General features: G+C 39.5%; 1 protein-coding gene across 7 annotated transcripts in view; it reads right to left on the bottom strand.

Annotated features, from left to right (window-relative positions):
- The window catches only part of LOC100989577 (contactin-4), a 960,081-nt gene that overhangs the window by 471,796 nt on the left and 467,256 nt on the right, over positions 1-21,029 (bottom strand). For all 7 annotated transcript variants that reach the window (XM_034955676.3, XM_063602085.1, XM_034955675.3 and 4 more), the window contains one exon: positions 16,309-16,451. In XM_034955676.3, the coding sequence (XP_034811567.1) occupies positions 16,309-16,363 (55 nt within the window). In that variant the 5' untranslated portion in view covers positions 16,364-16,451. The remainder of the gene's footprint in view (positions 1-16,308; positions 16,452-21,029) is intronic.

Here is a 21,029-nt window from a genome sequence, read left to right as displayed (position 1 = left end):
ACTCCTTGGGTTTCTATTACAATTACACCAAGAAAAGAAAGAAAGAAAGAAAGAGTCTAAAACTCAAAAGCAATTTCTAATAACTGAAAAAAAATTCATAATATTGATTTCCTCTAAAATTTATTTACTGAACTGGAGAGCAAGTTTAAATAATATGAAATCCATAAACAATTATGAAATGCCATTGATAATCTTCTTAAATTCAACTGAATCGAGCGCATAGCTGAAATAATAAGGGAGGTACAAGAAATCTAGAGAATCACCTTCAAGTCTGGTTATATCTAGTTAGATAAATATTACATTAAAACCAAAGTTTTCATGTAAATATCACAACATTGGAGAGAAGAGCATTCCCAAAGACGGTATCCAAGAACCCTGCTGAAGAACTAAAGAGGATAAGGAAGAATTTATCTCCACTTGAAAATTTTTATTTTGCAAGGATCATTTGTGTGCAAATAATATTTGCCTGTCTTATCAGTACTTCATAACTTCCCAATAAAATTCTATACAGAATATCACATCAGGTTCTAGCAAAAGCTGTTGACCCTAACAAACAATACTTCTGCATTTTTATTATTTACTCTTTTGCTCAGAAAAGATGTGAGTTTAATTTGGTTTGGTTTGTTCTTTGAATTATCATAATTCCCCTGAGAGTGGTGTGTCGTATTTTTTATAGGAAAGACTTTGTTAGAGAATTTCACATTTGCCTTTAAAGAAGTACAGAAGATAATGTATATGGAATACATTCAATATATGGATATATTAGCCTAGTGAATTTTAAACAAACATAATCAAAACTTTACTCATTTTAACTCAGAGGGAAATGAACAGCTGGGGTTTGAAGGCATGTTTGAAGAAAATTTCATTAGCTATAAGTTTATATTCTAAGCTAAGATATAATTAGACTGAAAAATCAAAGGAGGGAAGGAGGAAGGGAGAAAGAACATACCAGAGTAGGTCAGGAGGAGACATAATGACTGCTACTGTAGGGGCTGCAGAGTAAATAAGGTAACAATTCAGAGATAAAATTTTGGGTGTTGGAGGACAGTTGTCTTCTTGAGGGAAAGCAGAAATCACTACAGTGTGGTTGCAGTTACAGAAATAAAGCAATGGGAAATGACATCTACACAGTTTAATCTGGTTGTCTCCACAGTCATGTAGCAAAACAGTAACTGAGGAGGAAGCTATTGAAGGTCTAGACTGAAGAGGCACTGGGACAGGGGACAAATGGTTTGAGTTTCTGCACAGGGACTATAAAAAGAAGAGTGTTGGTGGAGGGGTGCAGGCGGTGGCTCACGCCTGTAATCCCAGCACTTTGGGAGGCTGAGGCAGGCAGATCACGAGATCAGGGGTTCGAGACAAGCCTGGCCAACATGGTGAAATCCCATCTCTACTAAAAATACAAAAACTAGCCAGGTGTGGTGGTGGGCGCCTGTAATCCCAGCTCCTCTGGAGGCTGAGGCAGGAGAATCGCTTGAACGTGGGAGGCAGAAGTTGCGGTGAGCCGATATTGTGCCATTTTACCCCAGCCTGGGCGATAAGAGCAAGACTCCGTCTCAAAAACAAACGAACAAACAAAACAACAACAACAACAACAACAACAAAAATGGAGAATGTTGCACTGGAAGGAACACAGTAAGGTCGGAAGCTAAGGTTGACTAGGACAAAGTAGGCGGGAAGTATCTGGTTCTGGGGAGGCCATGCTTGTGTGACCTTCAGCCACTTACTTAACCCAATTTAGTTGCCCCATCTATAATACAGAGGTAGAGAGGTACCAATATTAGCCATATTAGGGCTACTCTGAGCCCAGTATAAATTATATAATGTATTTGAAGCATTTAACAGAGAGGAAGGAGGATGGTAATTATTTTGTTTAAGCATTTATTATCTTTATTGATGAAATATATGATAAAAGTCACGGTTCTAGTTACATCATTCCTAGAAACACTGAGCCTAGCTAGCCTCTTTAGCTTTTTTTTTTTCTCCCCCTCTGTATTGCGTTACTTTTCTCTTTTTTTCTTTTATTATACTTTAAGTTTTAGGGTACATGTGCACAATGTGCAGGTTTGTTACATATGTATACGTGTGCCATGTTGGTGTGCTGCACCCATTAACGTGTCATTTAACATTAGGTGTATCTCCTAATGCTATCCCTCCACCCACCCCCCACCCCACAACAGGCCCCAGTGTGTGATGTTCCCCTTCCTGTGTCCAAGTGTTCTCATTGTTCAATTCCCACCTATGAGTGAGAACATGCGGTGTTTGGTTTTTTGTCCTTGCGATAGTTTGCTGAGAATGATGGTTTCCAGCTTCATCCATGTCCCTACAAAGGACATGAACTCATCCTTTTTTATGGCTGCATAGTATTCCATGGTGTATATGTGCCACGTTTTCTTAATCCAGTCTATCACTGATGGACATTTGGGTTGGTTCCAAGTCTTCGCTATTGTGAATAGTGCCGCAATAAACATACGTGTGCATGTGTCTTTATAGCAGCATGATTTATAATCCCTTGGGTATATGCCCAGTAATGGGATGGCTGGGTCAAATGGTATTTCTAGTTCTAGATTCCTGAGGAATCGCCACTCTGACTTCCACAATGGTTGAACTAGTTTACACTCCCATCAACAGTGTAAAAATGTTCCTATTTCTCCACATCCTCTCCAGCACCTGTTGTTTCCTGACTTTTTAATCATTACCATCATCAGTAGTGAAAAATTTGCTTAGGACTTTTAAGTCATGTTTTGATGTAAAAACATCAGTTAAAATAATAATTATTTCCAGTTAATGACAAAATATTAGGTGAGTGATGTAGTATTTTCCTCTATTTTTAAAATTATCTAGTTCAAATATCAACAGATTGCCCAACAGACTTGGTAAAAACACAGAAAAAAGTGCTTATATACATTTTTTTCTATCTATCTATCTATCTATCTATCTATCTATCTATCTATCTACCTACCTACCTATCTACCTACCTTCCTACTTCGTATCTACCTACCTACCTACCACTGTAGAGAATAAGATACAGTTTTACCCTGAGCATAATATAATTAAACAAAATAGGCATCAAGCTTGTTTTCTTCCTCCTTCCCCTTAAATGCAAACAATTATTTGATAGTGAGGGAAACTGTGACCTGTTCCCTTTTTTTTACTTTTTTTTTTTTTTTTTTTGAGATGGAGTTTTGCTTTTGTTATCCAGGCTGGAGTGCAGTGGCACGATCTCAGCTCACTGCAACCTCCACCTCCTGAATTCAAGTGATTCTCAGCCTCCTGAGGAGCTGGGACTACAAGCACCTGCCATCATGCCTTGCTAATTTTTGTATTTTTAGTAGAGATGGGGTTTCGCCGTGTTGGTCAGGCTGTTCTCGATCTCCTGACCTCAGGTGATCCGCCCGCCTCAGCCTCACAAAGTGCTGGAATTACAGGCGTGAGCCACTGCGCCCGGCAGACCTATTCCGTTCTTGGTCAACTTTACAACAAAACTAAACACAATCACTTTTGACCCTCCTACTTGGAAGAATAGATACCTGGAAAATGACAGAAAGTCCAGAAGGCATGCGGCTTATGGCATTCTCTCTTTCCCTCCTACTCCCACAATTTTCCTTTTTTCTTTATTCCTACTATGTAAGTTAGGACCCATTGAAGGTAAAGTAGATGGAAGTGTTTTACTTGCGTTGGAGCTCAGCGATAAAGAGAGGAGGCCATGCCCTTTTGTTATTAATAAATGACTACAATAGGCATTATTATTAAGTGCTGACTATAGGGCAGTTACTGGGCTATTTTAAATGTTTTCTCAGAGAATTAAGCAATGTCCTCAAGCTCATACACTGAGCAACTCTAATTACAGGTAGGTTTTGAACCCAGATTTTTCTCAGCCCCAGGACCACGATCTTATCCACTGTGGGCTGTACCAAGGCAGTAGCTTCTGATACTGTAACAATACGGTTCATTGACAGAAACATTGTATTTTGCCTGGATTTCTCACTTAAATCTGGCAGAACAGAGTTTGAAACAAATTGTGTCAGCGCACAAGATTATAAACTCCTTAAATTCATGGACTAAATCACAGATATCTCGGTACACCCAACATCTATCAGTACCCAATAATATCGTAGGTGTTTAACAAATTGTTATTAAATGAATGAACAGTTATTTCATTCATAAATTAATAAATAAAGAATGTGTAAATATTTTCTGAGGAATTATAAGTTCTAGAGTTTAAAAAGTCATATCTTCTACAAATATTTTTTGCCACTGTATCAAAAACTGCATGGGCATTCACCAAGTTCCCCAAAACCACTATCTGAAATCTTTTGACAAAGCCAATCAAATACTAAAACACTCTTAATAAAATTCATTTTCATTTATATAGAGCTTAGACATGTTATAACGTAACTAGAAAACCATTATCAAGTATAATTCAGGAAGACATTCTTACTATTTTGATTCAAGTAAATCAAACATTTCCAGTATCTGAAAGCACTTAGCCATGTGAACTTGGGCAAATGAATTAATCTTTTTGCTCTTCGGTTTTCTCACCCTCCCCCAAGATAGGTTGGATGGGATGAGAAGACAACTTTGACAATCTGTGAAATGCTCCCTGTTGAAGTAACACATTTGTTGCAATGAGTTGTTATGTCAGCCATGGCCAGATCTTCAAAGCTCCTTAGAAAAGAGTAGAGCAAAGCTTTCTTCTCTAGCTCAAGTTTATCCCGAGTTGTTTGTTTTGACATTTGTTTCCACTCCAAGAGGAATGCATTTCTAGTTGTGTTAATTTTTTTCTGGTATAGATGTCACGCATGTGGAAACAATACCGTTGAAACTGGGGAGTTTAGATTGATTTTCTCTCTTTGTACTTATGCAGCCCAAGCAACATATATATTGCTGCATTCATACGTTTTAAATCTATTTGACATCATTCTTTCTTCAGATAGTCTTTCTCCATTAAACTGCTTTTTTTTTTTTTGTATCAGAACTCTTTTTAAAGCATTGGTCTGGGACAGAACCCTCAGGTAGGGGGAAGTTTAATTACTGACTCAATATGGAGTTTTCATTTTGGCCACCAGGAGGTTTGGCAGGAAATGAAAAGATATCCTGCTTCCTAGGGATGCCAATCTAGGACAAAACTGAAAATAGGTGAAGTGACTGCCTATCCTGCATCTTCAAGATCACTCTCACACCACAGAGGCTGCCCTCCTTTTCCCTCTAGAAGTCTTAAGTCTCCCTGCTCTCGGGGTGGAATCCAATATCACACCTCAGGTGAATTAACATGAGAGAGTTCACTCTCTGAGGAAGGTTTGTGCTTTATTCCTTTTCTCTAATTAAAGAAGTTGCACATTGTTGCAGGGCAGGGTGGTGGTAAGAGACCAGTGACTGCCCCTCCCCGCCGCCCCCCATCCCAGCCACCTTCCATGACTGTAAAACACACAACTGGGAAGCTCCATAACAGAGGAGTGGAAGACAGATTGGGATTACAGTTTGGGAAACTTGGAATCTGATTATGCCACTCATTATCTGTGGGACTTTGGACAAATCAGTGTACTTGTGTGTAAAATGAGAGAACTGGGATAGGACTATAATTATGTAATTCTGCTTATCATGTATCAGGGAATTTGGCTCTGAGCAACTCTAACTTCCTGACAGCAGACAGTCTCTCTCAGGAGACAGTAGTACTTTTTTTCTCCTCAGAATATTTGATTGTTTTCATGGAGATATAATTCACACATCATACAATTCAGCCTTTTAACTCACAAGGTTGAGTGACCATCACCACTTTCTAATGCCAGAATATTTTCATCAGCCTAAAAAGAAATCACATATCCAACAGCAGTCGTTCCTTATCCTCCCTCACTCCTTGCTCTGGGAAAATACTATTCTACTTTCTGTCCCTATGGCTTTGTCTATTCTGGACAGTCCATAAGTGGAATCATACAATATGTGGCCTTTGTCTCTGGCTTCATTCACTTAGCACGGTATCTTCAAAGTTTGTCCATGTTGTAGTATCAGTACTTCCTTCCTTTTTATGGCTGAATAATATTCCACTGTATGGGACTACCACATTTTTTACTTATTTATCAATTGATAGACATTTGGATTGTTCCCACTTTTTGGCTATTATGAATAATACTGTTATGAACATTTGTGTGCAAATTACTTCTGTTTTGGTCAATGCAATTTGCAGGTTCTCTGGAAAAACTTTACAAGAGAAAAAAAACTCTGGTCTTCACTGTTTTTTCTAAATACAAGACTCTGACATTCTCTCCTCTATGAAGGTGTCTTAAAGGGGATGTGTTAAAACAGTATTTACCTTATTCTTTGAGTCAACCATGACTAATACATCTAGAGTCCAGCTTTGCTGTTTATGTCAGCCATATAACCTTGAGCATGTTAGTCTGCTCTCAGATTCTCACATGTAAAATTGGGATACTGATAATTTCTGCCTTACTTGTCTTTCGAGAGTGCTTAATGTGGTTCTCAACCTTTCTTAAGCATCAGAATCCCCTTATACATGAAAGTCTCTGAGGTCAGACCAGTGGATTCTAAATGGATTCTGGTCTGACCTCAGAGTACTTAATGTATAGCTTTAGCTGAGAAATAATTCCCCTCTTTCCTTGTCTTCTTGGAGTAGAAACCCAGGCTGGTAAGATTGAGAAACACAACCCTCGGAGGGCTTGTTAAAACAAGGACAACCCCACCTGCAGAGATTCCAATTCTGTAAGTCTGGGCCTGAGCCCAAAAATCCCCATTTCTAATAAGTTGCCAGGTGACAATGATGCTGCTGGTTCATGAACTAAATTTTGGTAACCATTGGTTCAGAGTATTTTACAAGATGGTAAGCTTTATGAAGGCAGGTACTCAATTTCAATAGTTATCATCATAGCATGACAATTAAAAGCCCAGGCTTTGGACCTGGGCAGACCTAAATTTAAATGCTGCCTTGGACTTCTACAAGCTCTGGTTTTATTGGTAGGTCATGTAACCCCTTATCTATGAACTTAGGATAATACTTCTCCCAGAGGGTTGTTTTGAGTTTAAGGGTGATAGTGCATACAAAACTGAGGTGCTGTATCTGGCATATAAATGCCCAATAACTTTTTACTCTTACTATTATTATTGCAGTTGTCTCTAATTCCTAACAGCCTTCTTAAATAGACTGTTAAGCAAATACTTTATAGACTCACAAGGACTAAATGAATTAAGGTCATTATTAAGTGGGGCTACATCATCCAACAAAGTTTCTTCATTCAGGTGAAATATCTGATTAAAATCAGCAAGGGGAGTTTGCGTGTGGAGAGGAATGGAAGATTATGGTAGAAAATGGAGTCTGTGTTGCAGCACATTCCAGTACAGTAACATTAAGGGCTTTTACGTGCTATTTTCTTTATGTTAGTTGTTGTTGCAAAATGCATTTACAAAGTTATCATTTTGAACCACTGGATCCTACTCTGTTTGGAACCCTATCCTCTTACAACTTGATAAATTTCTGGAAGTACCATTATGGACACCTCCTCACCTCTCTGCCACTGCCAGGCCCCCAGATGGATGTCTCTAATTGGCACTTGTCCTAGCTGCTTTGCTGCCAGGAGGCAGACCCTAAATGTTCTGGCTGTCACCAACACCACTGGTTTGCTGCTGTTGCTGCTGCTAATGATGATATTAATAGCAACTGATACTTAGTCCTGATATTAACTGATATTAATAACAACTGTTACTTAGTCCTGTACTAAGACAGACCTTCCTGAGTGCTCTACCCACAATTACATGTACATACACATGTATGTACTTATACACACACACACACACACACACATACAAGCTTAACCAATTTAGGTATTTGTTCTTCATAGGTATTTATTATTGTAACACCATTATATAGATAAGGCCCAGATGTGCTGTAAACCCTGTTCTAACACCTTCAACCACTGAAGAATGGCCAGAAACTAATGTTCTAAGAAACTAATATGGCAACATCATCGTCAACATCATTGTCACCATAATCATTATCAATGCCATAACAGGAACTATGTTTACCTTCAAACTAAGCTATTTAACATTTAACATAAATATTAACATATATTTAACATTTAACATATATATTAAATAGCTCAGTTCTAAGTTAAACATAGTTCCCACATATGGAACCTCCAACATATGTTAAATTACTCAATGAATAATAGCTCATTAATCAGTGGGTTTGCAAAGTATCAGATGCTGCACTAAGTGCAAAGAATATATGCATGTTCTCAGTCCTCACAGATCGCCTAAAGAAGTAAATACGGTTATTTTGCCTGTTTTACAGATTAAAAAGAAAAAAAAAAGAAACCCATGACCTAGGGAGATGATGTACCTTTATCACACAACTCATAAGTGGCAGACCTATCTATGTAATTTCGGAGTCCATATTCTCAACCGCCAGCTCTGCAGTGTCTCCAGCTGGTGTTTTTGGCATGATACCAACTGCCAGACTGTTCCTGCTCCCGTCATCCTCAAGCTTTGAGGCAGCATCACTGATCCCACATTTAAACAGAGAATGATCACACAGGTTGACATTAGGTACACATAATTGGATTTTCACTTGTCTGGTTTTTTCCTGTCTTCCTAAATTGTTTCATTCAAAAGAGTTCTTCCATTTTTTTTCTAGACACAATACGCCCTAGACTCTATCAGTAAGGGAGTTTTACTTATAGTTAAGACATCCAGCATGGCTGAGCATATCTAATGGACCCAATAACAATTTTACTTCAGGAGAGGTCTTCAACTGAACATTTCTAATAACTTTTGGGTTGTGTGCTTGCTACTATATGTCCATGCCTATGGTGATATAAAATCGCTGCCAGTTCCTCTATTTACCTCAACATCTTCATTACTGATTAACATTTTCCCACTATGGACTTAAATGCTTAAATTTATGTTGAAAAGAAGTTCTGCATTTGCTATTTATTATTTTCTAGGTATACTTGCCCTATTTTTTTTCTTAACTTTCATCAATGGAGTCACTGCTTTTTAATCTAGTTACTAGCTGTCTTCTTGACTAAGTCTTTCTACCACATGGGCTTCATTTTATGGCCATAGTTATGAGAGAGCATAGAGCAAACAGGAAATCCAGGCTTTGGCTTCGGTCAGCATGATTGTAAATACACTGGCAAGTCATTTTCTTACAAAGAGAAACAATAAAATACAGGACTATGCTTTGCAGTAACTAAATGAAAACTAACACTCAGCTCTCTTTTGGTCTTAATTGAATATTTGTTACTTGTGCAAGAACAGAGTAGTACTAGGTTTAATACATGGGTAGAATTGTGAATTATTTGACTGTTGCCTGTGTCTCTGTTTATTCTGGGGGAAAATGTGAGAATCTTGGGAATTGAAATATTATACCTTGCTGTGCAGTGAGGTCAAGCCTTGAAATGAACTACTGTGTGCTCTCCATCCTGGTGGGGATAAAAGGGAGGATCCTTCTGGGTTGGTCATGAGCTTTAATGAAATATTCTGAGTAGGTAGAAACATGGTGCTCATGGAGTCCTTTCATCAACATTAACAAATACTGGGAATTCCTCTTTTGTGTATTTTTGCTCTCAGAACTGGAATAAGCCCAAACTTTAGACAGCCTACTTCAGTTTTAGTGATGAGACTTCCTGAGCCTCAAAAGCCTTCTGAAGACCAATGAGCATTCTTTGTATGTGTTCTCATTGCAGGTTTGTATATATTTTTTTCTATCATAGATTCAAGCTACATCCTGTGATTGATGATTCAATCCAAGGGTCTTCCTTGCTCCACTTTTTGTGAACACTCACCCATTTCAGAATATGTCTCCTGTGAATTATACAGGATCTTTCTCCACTACATGCCCCCAGACGCAGATATAATAACGACATAGATTTTGTGAGCAAATCAACAAATGCTTGCATTTGGAGAGGATGCACTTTCTCAGAAAGAGATAATTGCTGAAGTTGATAAACTGCACCACAGAGATGGGAATAAATTTAGCCTCCTTGAAACCAAGATCAACTGAGAATGTATCAAGCATAAATTTCTGCGCTCATTCACAGAGAGTTTTTAAATGTCTTCACGCCTCTTGCTGCACGTAAACCTATGGAGCAGCCATTTTCTTCTTTCTTTCAAATGCTGCCAATGTGAACAGAATCAATAGCACATGGTAAAGCATATGACCTATGTGAAATTTCATATTAGTTGAATAAAATTCCAGGCTGAGCTCTAACCCTATTGGCATACATATCTTCCTCTCAAACCATGTGTACAGATAGAATTGTAAATTACTGGAATTGAACAGGACTCTAAAACCATCTGTTCAACTCCATTGTACAGAAGTATAAGCTGAATCTTAGGTAAAATGACTTGATGAACATCTGGTTAATAATAAAACAAGCAAATACTAAAAAGAGTAAAACTCCCTAATTGCAGGACCCAGATAATATTTATAGATATAACTACACAGTGGTTTGTGAGCATGTATTATGCAAACACATACATACACATACATATATAGATCTATTAATACATACACAGTCAACTCTCCAATCATCTCTGTTAAAGCTGTTTTTTCCCACCTGCTTTCTTTCTACTTACTGACATGACCAAAACTAAGCTGCCTCTCTGCTATTAGCTGGTTGGGACTCCCCTAAAAGTAGAGGCTAAGAGCAGGATTTCCAAGCAGTTTAGTTTATTTAGGAGGTGATACCAAGAAGCAGAAGTAAAGAAGAAAAAAGTAGAAGGAGTTATTGTGGGAAACTGAGACTCAATCCAGCCTTGAACCCCTAAGAAAGTATGTTAAATATGCCTGAGAATTGACTTCCCAAAGGACAGAAGACAGAGGCATTTATCTACTGATTCTCATGCCCTCTTAGCTGAAGGCTGCCCCTAAGGACGGGGTTAACTTCCCATAGTTCTCCTTGCTTGTGACTCAGATAAAGACTTGAAGCAGAAAAATACAACAGGGGAACAGTTCTACCCCAGCTATAGTTAAAGTCAGAAATGGGCGAGGTGTGACCTGGTGTGGTGGCTCATGCCTATAATCCCAGCACTTTGGGAAGGCAAGGCAGGTGGATCATTTGAGGTTAAGAGTTCGAGATCAGCCTGGCCCACATGGCAAAACCCCGTCTCTACTAGAAATACAAAAACTAGCTGGGCGTGGTGGTGGGCACCCGTAATCCCAGATCCTCAGGAGGCTGAGGCAGTAGAATCGCTTGAACCTGGGAGGTGGAGGTTGCAGTGAGCCAAGATCGTGCCACTGCACTTCAGCCTGGAAGACAAAGCAAGACTCCATCTCAAAAAAAAAAAAAAAAGAAAAAAGAAAAAAAACAGTAATAAAAATAAAATAAAATAAAATAAGAAACGGGAGAGGCAGTGTTGCACCAAGATATAGACTTCAAGGCACACAGACCAATTTTAATACTTTAGATATTTACATCGGCTTTTGAAAAACGTGTACGGACTAGCATCATAGTATTGCTAGTCCATAGAGTTGGTATCAGGGTGATTACAAAGCACCCGGGGTCTATAGCACAGCTTGAAATTGGAGATCTCGTCTCTTTCTCTCATGACTGGCCAGGCTGCAGCATTCATTCATTTGAAAAATATTTATTGAATTGCACTATGTGCCAGACATTTTCCAGATGCTGGGAATACAGCAGTGAACGAAAAGGACAGAAATATCTACCCAAATAAACCTTACAGTCTAGTAGGGAAAGGTATTTTGTATAAAAAGAAGAAAGCGGCTGGGCGTGGTGGCTCACGCCTGTAATCCCAGCACTCTGGGAGGTCGAGGTGGGCGGATTCACAAGGTCAGGAGATCGAGACCATCCTGGCTAACATGGTGAAACCCTGTCTCTACCAAAAATACAAAAAAATTAGCCGGGCATGGTGGCATGTGCCTGTAGTCCCAGCTACCTGGAAGACTTACTCGGGAGGCTGATGCAGGAGAATGGTGTGGACCCAGTAGGTGGAGCTTGCAGTGAGCCGAGATCACACCCCTGCACTCCAGCCTGGGCAGCAGAGCCAGACTCTCTCTCACAAAAAAAAAAAAAAAAAAAGAAGAAAGCAAAATATATCATTATTCAGATATTGATGAGAGCTCTGAGGAGAAATCAAGCAATAAAAAGCATAGAAGATATTGGTCAAAATAAATATTGCCATTTTAATGTATTTACTGTGTTCAGGAAAAGCCTCACCAATTAGGTGACATTTGAGCACAGATTTAAAGAAGGTTAGAGGGTGGGTCCTGGGGACATTTAAGGCAAGAGCATTCTTGACAAAAGAAAGTTAGTATAAAAGCCCTAAGGTCTAAGTGTATGCGGTATCACTTCTTTCTTCCCTGCCTTCCTTGCCTTCCTTCCTTCCTGAGTCTCGCTCTGTCACCCAGGCTGGAGTGCAGTGGCACGATCTCGGCTCACTGCAACCTCTGCCTTCCGGGTTCAAGTGATTCTCATGCCTCAGCCTCCCGAGTAGCTGAGATTATAGACGTGCACCACCATGCCCAGCTACTTTTTGTATTTTAGTAGAGACTGGGTTTCGCCATGTTGGCCACACTGCTGTTGAACTCCTGGCCTTAAGTGGTCCGCCCGCTTTGGCCTCCCAAAGTGCTGGGATTACAGGCATGAGCCACTGTGCCTGGCCTTATTTTTTTTAATTACTTTTTATTTTTATATAATAGATGTACATATTTTGGGGATACATATGATAATTTAACATATTCATATAATTTGAAAAGATCAAATCTGTATAATTGGGATATCCAGCACCTTAAATATTTGTTTATCTTTATGGTAGAAATATTAGAATTCTTCTCTTCTACCTATTTTAAAATATACTAATAGTTTATTGTAAAGCAAACATTTGAAATAAAGTGTCACAAAGTGGTGGACTAGGAACTGCATCTAGCCTGCAGACCATTTTGGTTTGCTTTATACAGGGCCTTTATTTTTACTTTTAAAACCAATTTAAATTTTATTCATTAACATTATGGAAATCCTAGAGAATTAGGAGTTTGTAGATTGAAAAAAAAAAACTGGGAGACGTCACAAAGGAGTAGAGCCAGGCACAGATTAATATTTTAGTGGGGCATGTTGTTTTCTAGTTTTCCATAGTCACTAACATTCCCTGTTGCACTGTACACTTTTACTTCTGTAAGAACGTTTTACTCATCTGTTAGCTTCCTTGCTTTTTTAGGTAGCAGGGTTTTATGATCTTGAGTTTAAATTGGTGAAGAAGAAGAATAATGAAGCCAATTTTCATTGTGACTGAACTTTTAGATTACTGGCATCAATAGTTTTGGTTTATTTGAAAATTATTGCCAGACACTGAGTCATCTGGCAAAAAAGAACATTCCCATTGTACCATAAAGTACTAATAAATGCCCTCAAATAATTAACAGATCTTATCAGTTGCATCCCTTGCAAGATGAGCCTGCTTGTATATTTGGATCTTGTCTTACTTGGGGAAAAAAAAGATCAGGAAAAGGCATATGTGAGATTCACTAATTATGGTAAACATAACAGGTGTAAATATATCCCTTGCCAAAAACTCACCAAGAAACCTCGGACTAAAGATGTATAGAAAAGTTATGGATGATACACAAAAGGAAAAGAATGAGCAGTTTTTTGTTTTGTTTTTGTTTTTCATTTTTGGTGAGATGGAGTTTCACTCTTGTTGCCCAGGCTGGAGTGCAGTGGTGTGATCTCGGCTCACTGCAACCTCCGCCTCCCAGGTTCAGGCAATTCTCCTGCCTTAGCCTCCCAAGTAGCTGGGATTACAGGCATACACCACCATGCCTTGCTAATTTTATATTTTTAGTAGAGACGGGGTTTCTTCATGTTGGTCAGGCTGGTCTCTAACTCCTGACCTCAGGTTATCCACCCACCTCGGCCTCCCAAACTGTTGGGGTTACAGGCATGAGACACCATGCCTGGCCTAAAGCAGTTTAAAAAATCAAAATTCAGCAAGTGGAGTGCTATGTAAATTAATGAAATCAAGACAAATAGCAAGAAAACAAAAACATTAATTAAAGCTTGACTTTACCTACACTGAAGAAGGCATATGGTAAGGGAATATTAATGCCGTGTAAAACAGGTCACAAAAAAGCCTCACAAAAACAATCAATACACTGATTCTCTATAAAAAGCTAAGTGAATAAAATAGATAGAGTTACACACACACCTTAGGTGAGAATTCCCCCAAGTTTTTCAAAACACTGCTGAAGAGAGTAGTGGCTTTCTTGATTTTCAACCCTTTCATATCTTGATATTTACTTAGCACATTGGGTTAAATAAACATTTTGCTGTAGCCAAATATGAGAAATCAATTCAGTGCTTTATGGCTTCAAGAGTACGTTTATACCAGAGTCATTATGAGAAGTTAAAACTCTAAAGTGTCAGTCGAATCCCTTAGGAGGGTCAAGGTCCCAGAGAAAAACAACTGAGGTATTAGAGCCTGGGCATACTGCTGGGGGGAAGATGAAGGCTCTGACCAGATGGGGGAAATAAATAATATCACTAAGAGGGATGCCAAGATGTTCACAATCACGCAGCAGGGAAGACGTTGTGAACTCAACTAAGGCAAGAAGTTTGAAACATGAAGGTAGACTATTAAAAGATGTATAAGTAAATGAGGGTTTACATTTAGACAAACATAGGAAGAATGAAAACAAAAATCTCAAAACTAAATTTGCAACCATAAACTTGCCAAATCCTCGAGACAACTAAAAGACCATACGCTATCAACAGGCAAGACTACAGTTGGCTTCGGTTTAAATCTTAGCTCGACCACTTACTGGCTTTGTGAATTTGGGTGAGTTTCTTAACTTCCTGATGCTTCAGTAATAATATTAATATTCATAGTTAATACAGTGAAATAAATGATAAATGCTTACTTCTTAAGGGTCGTGGAAGAAAGAAATTGGATAAAGGATACCACGTGCTTAGCATAGTGCCTAGCATAGAATGAGTGATCTACACATGTCAGTACTACCATTATTATTTTTGATTTTATAGCAATTGCAAATAATCTACTACAACAAGTTGTCAGAAGTTACAGCACTCAGTTAATAGAGCTCTAAGAGAGCAGTAGCATGTCTGTTTTGATCAGGATTATATTCCCAGATCCCAGTACAGGGCTGGCTTGTGACACGGTACTCAGTAACATTATTGGAGTGAATGCATACATCAAAGTAATCGTGATCCAAAAGTCATTTTTGCTTCATGTTGTAAAAATGCAAATATATTCAGGTGTCCCTCTTGGACTTGACACTCTGAATAACAAAACAAGTCAACTAGACTAATTTCAAAGGGGCGTGGAATGATACACAGCAGCCCAAGCTGCAAACCAATTCCTGGTGCATGCTGGACTTCTGATGCACCAGCACTTGAATGATGTATGTCAACTGCTAGACTCATATCTTCCAGAAAATGGAGAAAGCAATACAGAGTATGTGTGAAGTTTTCTTTTCTTTTCTTTTTTTATTTTTTTGGGACCGAGCCTCACTCTGTTGCCCAGGCTGGAGTGCAATGGCACGATCTCGGCTCACTGCAACCTTCGCTTTCTGGGTTCAAGCAATTCTCCTGCCTCAGCTCCCCGAGTAGCTGGGATTACAGGCATGCACCACTGCACCCGGCTAATTGTATTTTTAGTAGAGATGAGCTTTCGCCATGTTACTCAGGCTGGTCTGAACTTCTGACCTCGGGTGATCCACCCACCTCAGCCTCCCAAAGTGCTGGGATTAATGGCGTGAGCCACCGCGCCCAGCCATGTTTGAACTTTTCAAATCCCTTTTCTAGTAGTTGGCCATGAGTATATGGTAAAAACCTCCTGTGTTTTGCTTTCTAGTTCCTATTAAACTGTAGTACATTGAAATGAAAAAGAGAGTCAGTATCAGAAGATGGAGTGATATCAACAAAGACACTGAAAGAGCTATCCAGATAAATGTCCATCCACTGAAATGAAAGTAGGCAACACTCCAGACTATATTATCAGTTTTATTGCCCAATATCTCTGTGCAATTGGGCACTGGGATGAGCAAAAATAACAACTTTCAAACTAAATAATGGCTCAAACGACTCTAAAAGGACCAGATAGACAGGTGAAACATCGGTGTCTATCTCTGGATACAACACCATGAAAAGAGTCACTAAAAGACCATCAGGAAGGTATATTCAACAATGTCAGCAAATGCTAGTCATAGTAGCATACACTCTTGCGATTTTATCATTGCCGTCTAAAGTGAAGGCCCACTTTTGAATTAGTGTGAAATACAGTGGCATTTCTAAATCAAAAAGTTTAAAAATGACACTCTACCTGCAAGGCACAACATGAATGATTGCAGTACCAGCAGTTCCCATGGCAACCTCATCTTCAGTTTCCGAGGTCAAAGGGAGTTTCAAGTCCAATAACAAGCGAATAGAATTGCTGCTTCTTTTAAGTTTTGTATAACCTTTAATCTGTGGGAAAGAAGAGACATTACAATGAGATTTGGGAATATTTCTCCTTGTGGTCTCTGCAAGTTTATCTTTACTCAAATATCAATAAAACTCACTTGTGGGGAAGTACCATTGGAGGGGAAGAAAGGGACATGTTAAATTATGAATATAAAGCTAATAAGACTCCTATTTTTTTCTTGCAAATAATAATTGGGCAGGGATTGGAGCTGAAGTGTCCCTGTGGCTTCTGAGTGAAGACAAGAACAGTTTCTGATTAGGCATGAACCAACCTGAAGGCAGGGGAATGCACTATGCTTTGCAAGGTCTCTCTTTGTCCAGATCCTGTTCTTACTTATTTTCCAATTAGTTAAAAAAAAGCAAATACAGAACTGCCACAGAACAAGATAGGCTTAACACTGGTGGACCTCAGGTAGAAATTCCCAATTTTTCCAATGGAGTTATATCGTGTGGGAAAATTGTGACTACCCCATTAATTCAAACAATTTTTCCCCTTTGCCCCATGTTTCACTTCTAACATGCCACAGAAATATGCAGCTCCAGTGTCTAATGAGAGAAATCCAAACAGCTATCAGTAGCTGCCTACTAGGTTCATTTGGATATATCCAGAACATGATTAGGAAAACTAATACTTCTGTTAGCCAAGAATACTGAATTAGGAGAATTCTGCAGTGAAGAGAGGCTACTCATTACCTTTACCAAAAGCTACAAAGTGAGTAACTGAGCGAAGCTGTGGGCAGACACTGTTATTCTGGGGAATGGAGGCATGTCCTTGCTTAAGGGAACAGGTGCCCCTCAGCTCAAGCAGATGGGTAATGTGGAACACAGATCCAGGGTTGCAGGGGCATCTACAACTTTTCAAAGAAAAGTTGAAAATATAACTGTATTTTGAAAATCTCCTAAGTTTTAAGTATTGAAAATTAGTTCAAAATACTTTTTAAGGCCAGGTGCAGTAGTTCACACCTGTAATCCCAGAACTTTGGAAGGCCAAGATGGGAGGATCTCTTGAGGCCAGGAGTTCAAGACCAGCCTGGGCAACATAGCGAGACCCCCACCTTTACGGAAAATTTTTAAAAATCAGCCTGGCATGGTGGTGCACGCCTATAGTCCCTGCTACTCAGGAGGCTAAGACAGGAGGATTGCTTCAACCCAGGAGTTCGAGGCTGCAGTGAGCCATAATCACTCCACTGCATTCCAGCCTGGGCAACAGAGGGAGACCCTGTCTCAGAGAAAAAAAAAAAATTAAACACTGTATGACTCAAGTAAAGCCAAATTTCCCTCTGGTGCTGAAGGATTGCAACATGAAGTTAGTAAAACAGAACTCTCAACTGTGGTTCCTCTCATCCACTCATCCCTTCTCCCACCCATCCTGCCAGCCCGCCATGTGTGAATGTATATATGAAGCATCTTCTGCTTGCCAGACGCAAGGTGAAGCACTGGGCCCATCAAGAGGAACAAGGCACAATCTCTATCCTCTAGAGTCTCTTTATCCAGTAGGGGCTGTTACTGAGAATTTCATAAAATTGCAATATGATATCCCGTTATCAAGGAAGGAGGAAACTTTTTGTTTGGCAATCTTCACAAAGGAGGTGAGCTTCCCTTGGGGTCTGAAAGATGAGCAGAGTGCTACCTATTCATCAGTCAATCAAATAAACCAGAAATTTACGGAACCGGGAGATCTCATTCTATTTACAACTCTGGCAGGAACTTGTTATGTGGTCCTAGGTAGACCACTCCGCCTAGCCTCTCTCTCAATCTTGTTTCAAGGGAAACCTCCTGGTTAAGTAAATGAAACTTCTTTGAAAACTCTGCAGCACCCTACACTGCCAGATATTACTGTGGTCTCAACTTGTTATTTTAGCTTTCATGTAAAAAAATACATTACATTTATATTATTTTTAAATTGACAAATAATAATTGTATATATTTACGGTACACAATGTGATATTCTGATATATGTACACACTGTGGGAGCCCCAATATTTTTAAGCTGAAAATAACCTGAAGTTTCTCATCTTACTCCCACTTATAAGAAAAACACTGTGAGCAAACACAGGCTTACATGAAAACATGGGCCAACACAAGCTACTTAATAATGGGCTCTTAGCGTTAATTTAAACCATGTGATCACTGCAAAGCCTGTATGTTTACCAGGGAGCTAATAGAAAATGAACAACCATCATTAGAGAATTTGCCTTTCTTTTGTGCCCTTAAATAGCTTAGTTTCTGACAGAGCTGGACTTAATATATTGTGAAGACAAAAGGGACTCTTAACTTCAGATCTGCTGACGTGGCAGAAAGCCGGCCGTATCTCTAATTGGATATGTTCAGATACTCTTCTGACATGCATGGTGATTAGGCCATTTTAGATAAACAGGACGTGCTGATCAATGAAAACTATTAATGTCTTAAGCAAATGATCAGGGTATTAATAATTAATTTTGTGAGAGAAATGTCATCTCGGACCTCGGGATTGATCTACAATGTTAAGCAGTTTCTTGAAGCAATTAAAATTAGCTTAGGAAATGTAACCAATTACATGATAAAGATTTAGTTCATGATATGATAGTATTTACAGTGCATGTTCTATTAAGGGCTGTAGATTTTTAAGGATGAAGAATTTCAAGAATCCTATCGGCATTTATTTACATTCAGGTAGGTAAGGTTCACCTTTGCTAATCAGAAATAATGGGGTCGCGGACAGTAATTTGTCAGTGGGCAGTGGTAACCAAAGCATCAGGTTTTCTGAAGGCAGCTGAAGATTCATGAATCTCATGTAGGACTCTGGTGCAGGATACAAAGTTTCATAATTTCCATTTTTCTGTCAGAGTCAGAAAGAAAGCTGCAGGATGAGCCAAGAGTTATGGTGGCAATAGATCTCCCCTGCAGCTGTGAGCTCTCTCTGGCTTATCCAACGGTGGCTGTAGCAAAGGTAGTGTACTCAGCACTCATTTCGAGATCCCAAGAATGAGACTCGTAAATCCTAAGAAGGAAGCTACACAATAAAACAGGCCTCGGTTGCTTTCTCTCATTGAGCCAGGAGGAGATGAATAACTGAGAATTGTACAGTGTGGTTTTTTTTTTTCACATTCTTGCACAGAACAAAACTTCCTTCAACCCTTCAAACAATTCTCATACTAACAGTCACACTGAAGACCTCAGTACAAAGTGCTGAAAACAAAAGCATGAATCAGTTTTCCCTTAAGAGTCCTGGTTTCCAAGAATCTACATGCAGGGCCTGGTGATGTATTTATTTGTTTTGAACACTCTGCTGAATTAAAATGTTGCTGGTATCCAAACAGTACTAATTCAGCTCAACAAAAAAAGTAATCGTGTTTACCATGTGGCAGGCACAGTGCTAGGCGCTGGGTTTGCAGAGGTTGGGGAGGTGTGGATCTTGTCCTCAAGGAGCTCACAGTTTACGTAGCAAGAGGTGCTCATAAACCAGTAATTACAATTCGGTGCAATGTGTGTAGTAAGTTTATTAAGAACAAGATGTTAAGGAAGCAAAAGATTATCATCGAACTGAGCTGGGAGGTAGGGTAGGGCAGGAGTTTCAAGAAAGCTCCTCAAAGGGGCTACCATTTTGAACTGATTCTTAAAGGATAAATAAGAGGGAGGAAGGCCATTCTGAGCCAAGTGACAAGGAAAACAAACTGGCAAGAAGCTGTGAGAACCTTTAAGTTACAGCAGTGCAAGAAAATGAAAAGCGTAGACTGCAGAATCTAACTTGTGCTCTATTCCTAGACTTCCCACTCTCCAGCTGTGTGGTCCATCTATAAAAGAGCAGCAAGATATCTATCTGCCAAACTTAGGGTAAGGATTAGTGAGAATGCATGGAAAGCACTGAGCTTAGGTACTGGCACAAAGTTGAAACGTCATAGCTATCTTTGTTAAAGACAGCACAGCGCAGCCTGAGTTTGGGAGTTATAGGCTGAGGGGGAAAGAGGCTGGAAGGTAAATCAAGAGCCTGGTCTCCAATCATCTTTGAACGTACATTACAGATTCTGGACTTGAGGCCAGGCACGGTGGCTCATGCCTGTAATCCCAGCACTTTGGGAGGCCGAGGTGGGTGGATCACGAAGTCATGAGATCAAGACCATCCTGGCTAACACGGCAAAACCCCATCTCTACTAAAAATAGAAAAAATTAGTTGGGTGTGGTGGCACACGCCTGTAGTCCCAGCTACTAGGGAGGCTGAGGCAGGAGAATGGCTTGAACCCAGGAGGCGGAGGTTGCAGTGAGCCAAGATAGCGCTACTGCACTCCAGCCTGGGCAATGAGCAAGACTCCATCTAAAAAAAAAAAAAAAAAGATTCTGGACTTGATTCTGAAGTCTACGAGGAGGGTGAGAATGACTTTCAAGAAGGGAAAGACCTAAAAAGATTTTATTTTCCTGTATGAAGATCTGCTTAAAATGCAATCCCCCGAAGGACATAATATCTATTTTACCTTTTTGCTTTTCTCCTCTGGTTAGCAAGTTGACTACATCTCTAATTACTAAGAATACTTCCAGCAGAATATGTTTTTCAAGGCCTCATAGCAGCAAGACAGAGTGGGAAAACACGGATTCATGCACACT

Source organism: Pan paniscus, chromosome 2, assembly GCF_029289425.2.
Source record: "Pan paniscus chromosome 2, NHGRI_mPanPan1-v2.0_pri, whole genome shotgun sequence".
Classification (NCBI taxonomy): domain Eukaryota; kingdom Metazoa; phylum Chordata; class Mammalia; order Primates; family Hominidae; genus Pan; species Pan paniscus.
Note: the sequence above shows the minus strand (reverse complement) of the source record. Positions and strands in the feature narration are given on the sequence as shown.